This window comes from Gorilla gorilla, chromosome 4 (assembly GCF_029281585.2).
Source record: "Gorilla gorilla gorilla isolate KB3781 chromosome 4, NHGRI_mGorGor1-v2.1_pri, whole genome shotgun sequence".
In the NCBI taxonomy this organism is placed as follows: domain Eukaryota; kingdom Metazoa; phylum Chordata; class Mammalia; order Primates; family Hominidae; genus Gorilla; species Gorilla gorilla.
Window position 1 is genome coordinate 142,288,214 of NC_073228.2, and position 12,030 is coordinate 142,300,243.

The window sequence follows — 12,030 nt, forward strand, 5'->3', positions numbered from 1 at the left end:
TGGATTCACTTAGCAAATGTTTATTGAGCATTTAATGTGTGCCAGCCCTTGTTCTGGCCATTGAATATTCAGCAGTGAACAACAAAAAAATCAAATTTCAGCCCTCAGAAGGTTTGGGGAGGCAGACAGTAAATAAGGAAAAAAGGCCAAGCATGATTACATGCCTTTAACTCCAGCACTTTGGGAGGCCGAAGCAGAAGGATCACTTGAGACCAGCATGGGCAACATAGTGAGACCTAGTCTCTACAGAAAATTTTAAAAATTAGCCGAGTGTGGTGGCACACACCTGTAATTCCAGCTACTCAGGAGGCTGAGGTGGGAGGATCACTTGAGCCCAGGAGGTCAAAGCTGCATTGAGCCTTGATCGTACCACTGCACTCCAGCCTTAGAAGCAAAGCGAGGCTCTCTCTAAAAGAAAAAGAAAAAGTAATAAATGATATGTCAGCTGATAATAACTATGAGAAAAATAAGGAAAGAGGATTGAAGTGTGAGGATGCTAGAGAGGCTACAGTTTTAAACAGGATGATCTGAGAAAGTGAGAGTTGAGGAACAGCCTGCAGGAGGTGAAAGAATACACCACACTGTGACAGGTATTCCAGACAGGTGCAAGCATCCCAAGGCTGGAGTATTTCTGGTGTGTCCATAAAGTTAGGTTGCTAAAATAGAATAAGCAAAGAAGGAAAAGGAGTTGAGGTGAATGAGTTAATGATGGGTCCACATTTTAAAGGGCTATTCCAAAGGCCTTGGTTTTTACTCTGATGAGAAGTCATTGGAGGCCTTGAGCTGATGAGTGACACTGATTAATGTTTTAAAAGGCCACTTTGGCCACCTTTTTGAGAATAAGCTATGTAGAGGCAAGGGCAGAAGCAGAGAAGTTAGGAGGCTGTTGGAATTATCCAAGTGAGAAATGATGGGGCTTGGACCAGGGAGATAGTGATGGACATGATGAGAAGTAGTTGAAGATAGAGTAGACATAATTTTCTGATGAATTAGATGTGAAGTATGAAAGAAAGGGCTTAAGGTTGATTCTATGTCTGGTTCTAGATATGTCTTTTGGCCTAAAAACAGGAAGAATGAGATTGCCATTTACTGATAAAGAGATTCTTTAGGGAAAAGCAGGTTTGGGGAAGAAAAGGGGGAGTTTTAACTTGGCTGTGTTAAATTTGAGATGCTTGTTAGATTTTCAAAGGAAAATACTGAGAAGGCAGCTGGGGATACAGCTCTAGGGTTAAGGGAAGGGGTCCTACCTGGAGATATAAATTTGGATATCACCAGGTATTTAAAGCTGTCAGTCTAAGTGAGATCAGAGCATAGATAAAGAAGAATAGCAGTCCAGGGACCAAACTCTGGTACTCTCCAATGTTTAGAGGTGAGAAAGATGGAAGCAACTAGTAAAGGAGACTGAGAAAGAACAGCTAGTGAAGTAGCAGGAAAACTAGGCAGTGAGGTATCCCAGAAGACAACTAAAGAAAGTATTTCCAGGAAGGAATAATGAACTGTGTCAAATGTTGCTGACTTGAATTGGGGCGGTAGCTCACGCTTGTAATCCCAGGATCTTGGGAGGCTAAGGTTGAAGGATCACTTGAGGCCAGCAGTTTGAGACCACCCTGAACGATGTAGTGAGACCCTGTCTCTACAAAAAATAATAGTTATAATAATAATTTTTTTTTTTTGAGATGGAGTCTTGCCCTGTTGCCCAGGCTGGAGTGCAATGGCATGGTCTTGGCTCACTGCAACCTCCACCTCCTGGGTTCAAGCGATTCTCCTGCCTCAGTCTCCTGAGTAGCTGGGATTATAGGTGCGCGCCACCATGCACGGCTAATTTTTTGTATTTTTGGTAGAGACAGGGTTTCACCACATTGGCCAGGCTGGTCTTGAACTCCTAACCTGAGGTGATCCGCTTGCCTCAGCCTCCCAAAGTGCAGGGCTTATGGGTGTGAGCCACTGCACCCAGCACAAAACAATTTTTAATAAAAAAGTAAAAATGTTGCTGACAGGTCATGTTACATATGGACTAGAAATGACTGATTTAGCAAGGTAGAATTACCTTATCAAAATAGTTTTGCTAGATTGGTAGGGGAATTGCCTGATTGTAGGGAAGAAAATAAAAGGGAAAGGAACCTATGGCAATGAGTATAGACAACTCTTCTTTTTTTTTAGACGGAGTCTTGCTGCCCAGGCTGGAGTGCAGTGGCGCAATCTTGGCTCACTGCAATCTCCGCCTCCCGGGTTCACGCCATTCTCCTGCCTCAGCCTCCCGAGTAGCTGGGACTACAGGCGCCCGCCACCACACCCAGCTAATTTTTTGTATTTTTAGTAGAGACGGGGTTTCACCGTGTTAGCCAGGATGGTCTTGATCTCCTGACCTCGTGATCCGCCCGCCTCAGCCTCCCAAAGTGCTGGGATTACAGGCGTGAGCCACTGCGCCCGGCCAAGTATAGACAACTCTTTAGAGGAACTTTGCTTAAGCGGATGAATGGAGGGAGGGTATGGCTTGAGAGGATTTTTGTGGTAGAAATTGGAGCAAATTTATATGCTGGCAGCAGTGATCTGATAGAGAAGAAAATAGATAATGTTGAAAAGAGAGGAGAGATTTAGTGGAGAAATGCCTTTGGGTTGGGGAAAAGTGATAGGATGTAGTAGGAGATACTGGCCTTTGCTGGTTCAGAGCAGCGGGAACTCATATGGAATACGTGGGCCAAGTTGCAGGGAAGTGTGGTAGTGTCGTGGTGGGAGCTTGTGGAGGTTGTCTTCTGGCTTCTCTTTTCTCAGTGGAATAGAAAACAAGGTCCTCATGGGGGAAGTAATATTGGAGGTATGAATAGAAGGAAGGTATGAAAATAGGCATCTAGAAGAGGGAATGTACCAAGAAACTGTATTGTGACTGTCAGGCAATATTAAGGACTCACTTGATGTAGGTAGACATGAATTTAAAGTGTTAAAAGGCCAGGCACAGTGGCTCATGCCTATAAATCCCTACACTTTGGAAGGCCGAGGTGGGCGGATCGCTTAAGCCCAGGTGTTTGAAATTGGCCTGGGCAACATGGCAAGACCCTGTCTCTACAAACAGTTTTAAAAAATGAAAAATTAGGCCAGGCGCAGTGGCTCACACCTGTAATCCCAGCACTTTGGGAGGCCGAGGCAGGCGGATCACAAGGTCGGGAGATCGAGACCATCCTGGCTTAACGTGGTAAAACCCCGTCTCTACTAAAAATACAAAAACAAAATCAGCTGGGTGTGGTGGCAGGCGCCTGTGGTTCCATCTACTGGGGAGGCTGAGGCGGGAGAATGGCGTGAACCCCGGAGGAGGCGTTTGCAGTGAGCCAAGATCGCACCACTGCACTCCATCCTGGGTGGCAGAGCGAGACTCTGTCTCAAAAAAAAATTAAAAAATAAAAAATTAGCTGGATGTGGTGGCATGTCCCTGTAGTCCCAGCTACTTGAGAAGCTGAGGTGGCAGGATTGTTTGAGCCCAGGAGGTCAAGGCTGCAGTGAGCTGTGATGGCACCACTGTGCTCCAGCCTGGGTAACAGAACGCAACTTTGTCTCCAAAAAATAAATAAATAAATTGTTACAATGAAAGTGGCTCTGTGTTGGCCGGGAGTGGTGTGGTTCATGCCTGTAATCCCAGCACTTTGGAAGACCGAGGCAGGCGGATCTCTTGAGGTCAGTAGTTCAAGACCAGCCTGGGCAGTAGTTCAAGACCAGCCTGGGCAACATGGCGAAACCCTGTCTCTACTAAAAATACAAAAATTAGCTGGGCATGGTGGTGTGCACCTATAGTCCCAGCTACTCAAGAGGCTGAGGCAGGAGAATTAATTGAACGCGGGAGGCGGAGGTTGCAGTGAGCCGAGATCATGCCACGGCACTCCAGCCTGGGTGACAGAGCAAGACTCTGTCTTAAAAAAAAAAAAAAAAAAATTGGAAAGTGGGTCTGTGTTTTTCTCTGGTCACATTCAGCAGTATGGGTGCAGGTGTAGAACAGGTGAATGGAAAAACTAAGAGGAACTCTGGGACAGCTTTTTAAAGAATCTAGACCTACTAAATGTTATGTTAACAAGCTTTACTATTAGCAGAGAATGCATATGTTTTGGTCGACTGTGGTGAAAATTCTTAATCTGATTCCTGTTGTCTCATTTTACTTCTGTTTAGGTCCCAGGAGTTTAGGTGTGTGTTAGTTTGCATTGCTACTGCGATTTACCGTGTATTTGATCATGTCTCAGGTTGATCTTCACTCGAAAGGGGGTACTCCGTGTGGAGGGGTTTTTAAGCCCCCAGCAAAGTGACCCTGATGCCATGAACCTGTGGATTCCCTCTTCCTCCCTAGCAGAAGGGATAGATCTAGAGACCTCAAAATACATCCTGGCCAATGTTGGGGACCAGTTCTGCCAGCTCGTAATGTCTGAGAAGGAGGCCATGATGATGGTGGAGCCACACCGTAAGTCACCTTCTCACTTGTCTTCCAGGTGCTCCTAGTGAAAAACTTTTATTTTCTTTCGTTTAACGGGAAGATTGGGGACAGTGGCAGATGGCATTTTCTGTGAATGAATTAAGACCGATAAGACTTCTCTTTATAGCAACCTGTCGTTGAGACCTTAACTATATCCAGCAGACCTCATTCTTTTAGTCTTTGGCAATTAACAAACCAAAAACTCCTTCTCTGCTTGCCTTTCGTTTTTGTAGCACAGCAGCCATAACATCCATTTAAATTCCCATTTGGGTTTGCCTCACTCTGAATATTTTCAGTTTGCTTTGAACCAATTTGTATTAATAAGCTCTGTAGTTTGTAAATAGATGGTGTGCTACTAGGTGCCATGTTTCATACCTAGAACCCACATTATTCATACATTTCAAATATTTCCATGTCTGTAAGATACTATGCCCTATTTTCCAGACTAAGAAAAATTATACTGTGAAATTATATCCTAAATTTCTTTTTTTTTTTTTTTTTTGAGACGGAGTCTCGCTCTGTTGCCCAGGCTGGAGTGCAGTGGCACAATCTCGGCTCACTGCAACCTCCACCTCCCAGGTTCACACCATTCTCCTGCCTCACCCTCCTGAGTAGCTGGGACTACAGGCGCCCACCACCAAGCCCAGCTAATTTTTTGTGTTTTTAGTAGGGACAGGGTTTCGCCGTGTTAGCCAGGATGGTCTCGATCTCCTGACCTCGTGATCTGCCCGCCTCAGCCTTCCAGAGTGCTGGGGTTACATGTGTGAGCCACCGCGCCCGGCCCTGTATCCTAAATTTCAAGGGAGGAATCCTCTTATTTTTAAACTCCCCCAGTTAAAAATTTTTCAATTCCGGCTGGGCGCAGTGGCTCATGCCTGTAATCCCAGCACTTTGGGAGGCAGAGGCAGGCAGATCACGAGGTCAGGAGTTCAAGACCAGCCTGGCCAATATGGTGAAACCCTGTCTCTACTAAAAATACAAAAATTAGCTGGGCTTGGTGGCGGGTGCCTGTAATCCCAGCTACTCGGGAGGCTGAGGCAGGAGAATGGTGTGAACCCGGGAGGCGGAGCTTGCAGTGAGCCGAGATCGCGCCACTGCACTCCAGCCTGGGTGACAAAGCGAGACTCCATCTCAAAAAAATATATATATATATATTTTTTTTACAATTCCTTAAGTGACAACATGTGGCAGTAATTCCTTTTTGACAATAGGTTATATCCTGGTATTACCATGAGCCCTTGAAATACCATTATATTATAAATAAGTTATATAGTCTCTTTGTTCAGAAATACTAGAAATTATTGTATTTTGTTTCTCCTACAATTATAGAAACACAGACTTTATGAATCTTTGAGTTTTATTGCTGAACAAAATAGCTTGAGTAGGGATCAGTGGGTCTGGGGTCTTTTGCTATTGGTCAGGATGATCAATGCCAATTCTGTTTCCTCTTTCCACCAGAGAAAGTGGCATGGAAGCGAGCTGTGCGTGGTGTACGGGAGATGTGTGATGTGTGTGAAACAACTCTCTTCAACATCCACTGGGTTTGTCGCAAATGTGGATTTGGGGTCTGCCTTGACTGTTACCGGCTCAGGAAAAGCCGGCCACGCAGTGGTAAGTAAACATTGTCCTGTGTAGCTCGAAAGGTAACGTGGAGGTATGTCCATGATGTTGTGGGATTTGAAAATTGAGGCAGGAATGGGCTTATGCCTCTCTTTAGCTACTTGGCTTCATTCAACTTTGTTGTATTTTAAGACCTTAAAATGGCAAATACTTAGCCTAGGAAGGCTGAAACAAGACAAGAAGGATTATTCTTTATTTTTCCTTGTTTTTTTTTTTGTTTATTTTTTTTAAGGCAGGTTCTCGCTCTGTTGCCCAGGTTGGAGCGCAGCAGCACAATCATGGCTTACTGCACCCTTGACCTCCTAGGCTCAAGTGATCCTCCTTGACCTCTCAGAGTGCTGGGAATCACAGGCGTGAGCCACCGTACCTGTGTTTTTTTTTTAAATAACATCTTTATTGAGATGTAATTCACATGCCATAAAATTCACCCCTTTTAATGTGTACAAGGCTTAGTGTGGTGGCTCATGCCTGTAATTCCAGCATTTTGAGAGGAAGATAGGGGGATCACTTGAGGCCGGGGGTTTGAGACCAGTCTGGTAACACAGCAAGACCCCATCTCTACAAAATAAAATAAAATTAGCTAGCTAGATATGGTGGCACATGCTTGTAGTCACAGCTACTCAGGAGGCTGAGGCAGGAGGATCACCTGAGCTCAGAGTTTGAGGTTATAGTGAGCTATGATCATACCACTGCACTCCAGCCTGGGCAACAGAGTGAGACCTGTCTAAAAATCAGTTAATTAATTAATTAAAGTAAATCTACAAGGTTGTACAGCCATTATCTAATTCCATTTTCATCACCCCACACCCCACCTGACAACCCATACCTGTTATCAGTCACTGCCGATTCCTCCTCAGCCCTCGGCATCCACTAGTCCACTTTTTTCTCTTTTTTTTTTTTTTGAGACTAATGCTATTTTAACAAGTAGTCTGCTTTTTGTCTCTGTAGATTTGCCTATTCTGGACATGTCATAAAAATAGAATCGGCCAGGCGCCATGGCTCACGCCTGTAATCCCAGCACTTTGGGAGGCCAAGGCGGGCAGATCACAAGGTCAGGAGTTCGAGACCAGCCTGGCCAATATGGTGAAACCCTGTCTCTACTAAAAATACAAAAATTAGCCGGGCATGGTGGCGCATGCCTGTAATCCCAGCTACTCAAGAGGCTGAGGTAGGAGAATCGCTTGAACCCGGGAGACGGAGGTTGCAGTGAGCTGAGATCACGCCGCTGTACTCCAACCTGGGCAACAGAGCAAGACTTCATCTCAAAAAAAAAAAAAAAACCAAAACATACACTATTGTGTCTAGTCTAGTGCATAGCTAAATAACTTGTTAAACAGTTTGGTTCTTCCAAGGCTTGCTTTACACTTTGTTATGCCTTCTGTGACTAGCCCTTTTCACTTAGTGTAATGTTTTAAAGTTTCATCTGTGTTTTAGCACATGTGAACCATTCATTCATTTGCATTGCCAAATAATACTCCTTTTTTGGATATACTTCATTTTGTTTATTCACCAGTTGATGGACTTTTGGGTTGCCTCCGCATTTGGCTATTATGAATAGTGCTGCTGTGAACATTTGTGTACAGTTTTTTTGTGTGAACGTATGGTTGCATTTCTCTTGAGTATATATATATATGTAGGAGTGGAATTGGCTAGGGCATACGACAATTCTACTTTTAACCTTTTGAGGAACTGCCAGATTATATTCTAAAGTAGCTGCACTATGTTACAATCCCACCAGTAATGTATGAGGGAATTTTCCACATTCTTGCCAACACTTGTCCTTTGTCTTTTTTGTTATAGCCATCACAGTGGCTGTGACGTAGTATATGATTGTGTTGTTTTGATTTGCTTTCCCCTGGTGACTAACGATGTTGAATATCTTTCCATGTGCTTTTTTTTTAACTTTTCTTTTTTCTTTTTCCTTTTTTTTTTTTTTATTGTTGTTTTTGAGAAAGGGTCTCGCTTTGTCACTCAGGCTGGAGTGCAGTGGCATCATCATGGCTCATTGCAGCCTCGACCGCCTGGGCCCAAGCAGTTCTCCCACCTAAGCCTCCTGCATAGCTGGGACTGCAGGCATGTGCTACCGTGCCCAGCTAATTTTTTTTGGTAGAGATGGAGTCTCGCTACATTGCCCAGTCTGGTTGCTAATTCCCAGGCTCAAGTGATCCTCCTGCCTTGGCCTCCCAAACTGCTGGAATTATAGGTGTGAATCACTGTGCCCAGCCATTTGTTTATTTTCTTAGGAAAAATGTCTATTCAAATTATTTGCTGCCTTTGGTTCTTCCTTTATCTTATTACGTGCCAAAAACCCTCCTTACCCCTTGACTTTTTCATTCTTCCCTCTTCGGAGGTATGATATAACCATCGTACAGTGGTTTAGAGTTTAGGCTACCGTGATGTGGCACCTATTTCTACCTCTTATTGTACCAACTATTATATCTTGGGCTAGTTACTTAATCCTGCAGAGCCTCAGTTTTCTTGTCTGTAAAACAAAGATATCAGTACTTGCCTCACAATTTTGTTGTTTTGAATGAGATGTTGTATGTAACGTGGTTAGAATAGGACCTGACACCCACCAGGTATTCCATAAATGTTAGCTGCTAGAGTATTCTGCACCTGCCCATGAAAGATTAACTGTCACAGGAATTGCCCTCCTGCCATAAACAATGAGAAAACTAGATAAAATATATGAAACCACAGTTTTTGACATCGAACAACAGGCAACATGGGACTATTATCTCTAAGAGAAGGGAAAAAACCAAGGTGATCCCTACAGTTGCCCTGGCTTACTGCTTAGGCACAGTTTCTAGGCTATAGCAAGGGAAAGAGAACCAAAACTGAAACTGGCAACCTTACTGACTAGAGACAGAGATGACAGTCTGAGAAGAGTAAGGCAAAGTGCTGAAAAGGCTGGAACTCTCTACAGAGACAGCCCCTCGGTTTTTTGTATATATAGTAATCTGTGCATGAATGAGATGAAGTTCCTCAAAGCCCAAGATGGAACCTTCAGAAAGCAATTGACTGAATAATTCACAAAATTCATGATTTGTATTCCCACCAGCCAGTGTGAAGAGTAGTGGGACTAATTTAGTCTCAGAATAAAAACTATTCTGGAGCTTCCATAACAAAGTATAAAGCAAGCCTTGGAAGAAGCAAACTGATTAGCAAGTTACATAATTGTGCGACACACTAACACCAAATACCCTTTAAAGGAATATTTAAAGGAGCACCCTTCAAACAAAACCCACTACCCAGAAAAGTCACAACCTTGCATTTAATCAGTAATTATCAAGTGTGCAAAAATACCAACTTACATGACCAGTAAGCTGAGGAGGGATAATCAATCAATAGGAAAAAACCCCAGAATGACGGTGATAATAGAATAGAAAAGAACCGGCCTGGCACAGTGGCTCATGCCTGTAATCTCAGCACTTTGGGAGGCCCAGGCAGGTGGACTGCCTGAGGTCAGGAGTTTGAGACCAGCCTGGCCAACATGTTGAAACCCCGTCTGCACGAAAAATAGAAAAAATTAGCCAGGCATGGTGGCGGGTGCCTGTAATCCCAGCTACTCGGGAGGCTGAGGCAGGAGAATCACTTGAACCCAGGAGGCAGAGGTTGCAGCGAGCCAAGATTGTGCCATTGCACTCCAGCCTGGGCAACAAGAGCGAAACTCTGTCTCAAAAAAAAAAAAAAGAATAGAAAAGAACCTTAAGCCAGGTATGATGGCTCACACCTGCAATCCCAGCACTTTGGGAGGCTGAGGCAGGAGGATCACTTAAGCTGAGGAGTTCAATTCCAGCCTAGGCAATATAGCAAGACCCCATCTCAACCAAAAAAAAAAAAAGAACTTTAATGTAGCTACTATACATCTTATAAATATGATTAAGGATTTAAAGAAATACATGATGTGATGAGGAGAGAAAAAGAAGATATATAAAAGCCCAAATGAAAACTTCCAGAGATGAAAAATATCTCAGGTATTTACACCAGATGAGATTAACAGCAGATTAGATAATGTAGAAGAAAAAAAAAAGACTAAACTTGCAGACATGACAAAAGAAGCTATCTAAAACAAAGCAGAGAAAAATGACCCACATTTATTAATTGAAAAATGCCTTGTAGAGCTGCAGGAAATATCAGGTGGTCTACCAAACATACAAGTAGAGTTTCAGAAAAAGTGGGAGAGCAGAGGCAGAAAAAATATTTAAATAAAACCAAAAAATTTCCAGATTTGGTGAAAATTATGTAAACACAAAATTAACAAACTCCAAACAGTAGAAACATCAAGAAAACCACACCAAAGCACATTTTGTGTAGAGTAACAAAGATAAGAATGACAGGCTGGCTGGGCGCCATGGCTCGTGCCTGTAATCCCAGCACTTTGGGAGGACGAGGTGGGCGGGATCACCTGAGGTCGGGAGTTCGAGACCAACCTGGCCAACATGGTGAAATCCTGTCTCTACTAAAAATACAAAATTAGCCGGGTGTGGTGGCACATGCCTGTGGTCCCAGCTACTTGGGAGGCTGAGGCAGGAGAATCACTTGAACCTGGGAAGCCGAGGTTGTGGTGAGCCGAGGTCATGCCATTGCACTTAAGCCTGGGCAGCAAGAGCAAAACTCCATCTAAAAAAAAAAAAACAAAAGAATGACATCCAATTTATGAGAAGTCCTGTAGGCCAGAAGACAACAGAAAACAATGGAATGAACTTTTTTGTTTTGTTTTGTTTTTTCTTTTTTTTCTTGAGATGGAGTCTGACTGTCTCCCAGGCTGGAGTGCAGGGGTGCGATCTCTGCTCACTACAACCTCGTCTTCCCGAGTTCAAGCTATTCTCCTGCCTCACCCCCTTCAAGTAGCTGGGATTACAGGCATGTGCCACCATGCCCTGCTAATTTTTGTGGGGTTTTTTATATTTTTAGTAGAGACAGTGTTTCGCCATGTTAATTAATCAGGCTGGTCTCAAACTCCTGACCTCAGGTGATCTGCCCATCTCAGCCTCCCAAAGTGCTGGGATTACAGGCGTGAGCCACCGTGCCCAGCCTACAAATTTTTTTTTTTTTGAGACAGAGTGTCGCACTGTCGACCAGGCTGGAGTGCGGTGGTGCGATCTTGGCTCACTGCAACCTCTGTCTCCCAGGTTCAAGTGATTCTCCTGCCTCAGCCTCCCAAGTAGCTGGGATTACAGGTTCCTGCCACCACGCCTGGCTAATTTTTGTACTTTTAGTAGAGATGGGGTTTCACTGTGTTGGCAGGCTGGTCTTGAACTCCTGATCTCGTGATCCACCCGCCCCAGCCTCCCAAAGTGCTGGGATTACAGGCATGAGCCACCATGCCCCGCCACAAATATTTTTTAAAAGTAGCCAGGCAAGGTGACACATGCCTGTGGTCACAGCTACTTAGGAGGTTGAGGTGGGAGGATCACTTGAGCTGAGAGGTTGAGGCCGCAGGGAGCCATCATCACTTCACTGCACTCTAGCATAGGCAACAGAGTAAGACTCTGTCTTACAAAAGAAAAAAAAAACGAGTGACCATTCTAGCAGCTTTTCTCAAACCAAGAAAAGCTGATAGAATGCACCACCAGCAGATCCACACGATAATAAAGTTAAAGGTAGTTATTCAGGCAGAAGAAAATGAAATGGAAATCAGAACTTACACAAAGTAATGAAGAACATCCTACATGGTATATATGAGTAAATATAAAAGATCTCTTTTTCTCATTTATAATCTTTTTAAAAGTTAATTGTTTAAAAGCAAAAATAGTAACAATATATTTTGGGGTTTATACTATATGTAAAATTCAAATATATAATAGCAGCACAGAGGAAAAGAGGGAAAACTGGAAGTATAGTTTTGTAAGGATCTTACACTTTATGTAAAGTGAAATTAATATTTGAAGATAGACTTTGATAAGTTGAAGATTAATACTGAAAATGCTAAAGCAACCACTTAAAAACAAAGAAAT

At 43.5% G+C, this 12,030-nt stretch overlaps 1 protein-coding gene across 3 annotated transcripts in view; it reads left to right on the plus strand.

Annotated features, from left to right (window-relative positions):
• Nucleotides 1–12,030, plus strand: part of KDM3B (lysine demethylase 3B) — an 84,336-nt gene that overhangs the window by 41,232 nt on the left and 31,074 nt on the right. For all 3 annotated transcript variants that reach the window (XM_004042585.5, XM_031011772.3, XM_055389131.2), the window contains 2 exons: nt 4,224–4,438; nt 5,909–6,061. In XM_004042585.5, coding sequence (XP_004042633.1) covers nt 4,224–4,438; nt 5,909–6,061 — 368 coding nt within the window. The remainder of the gene's footprint in view (nt 1–4,223; nt 4,439–5,908; nt 6,062–12,030) is intronic.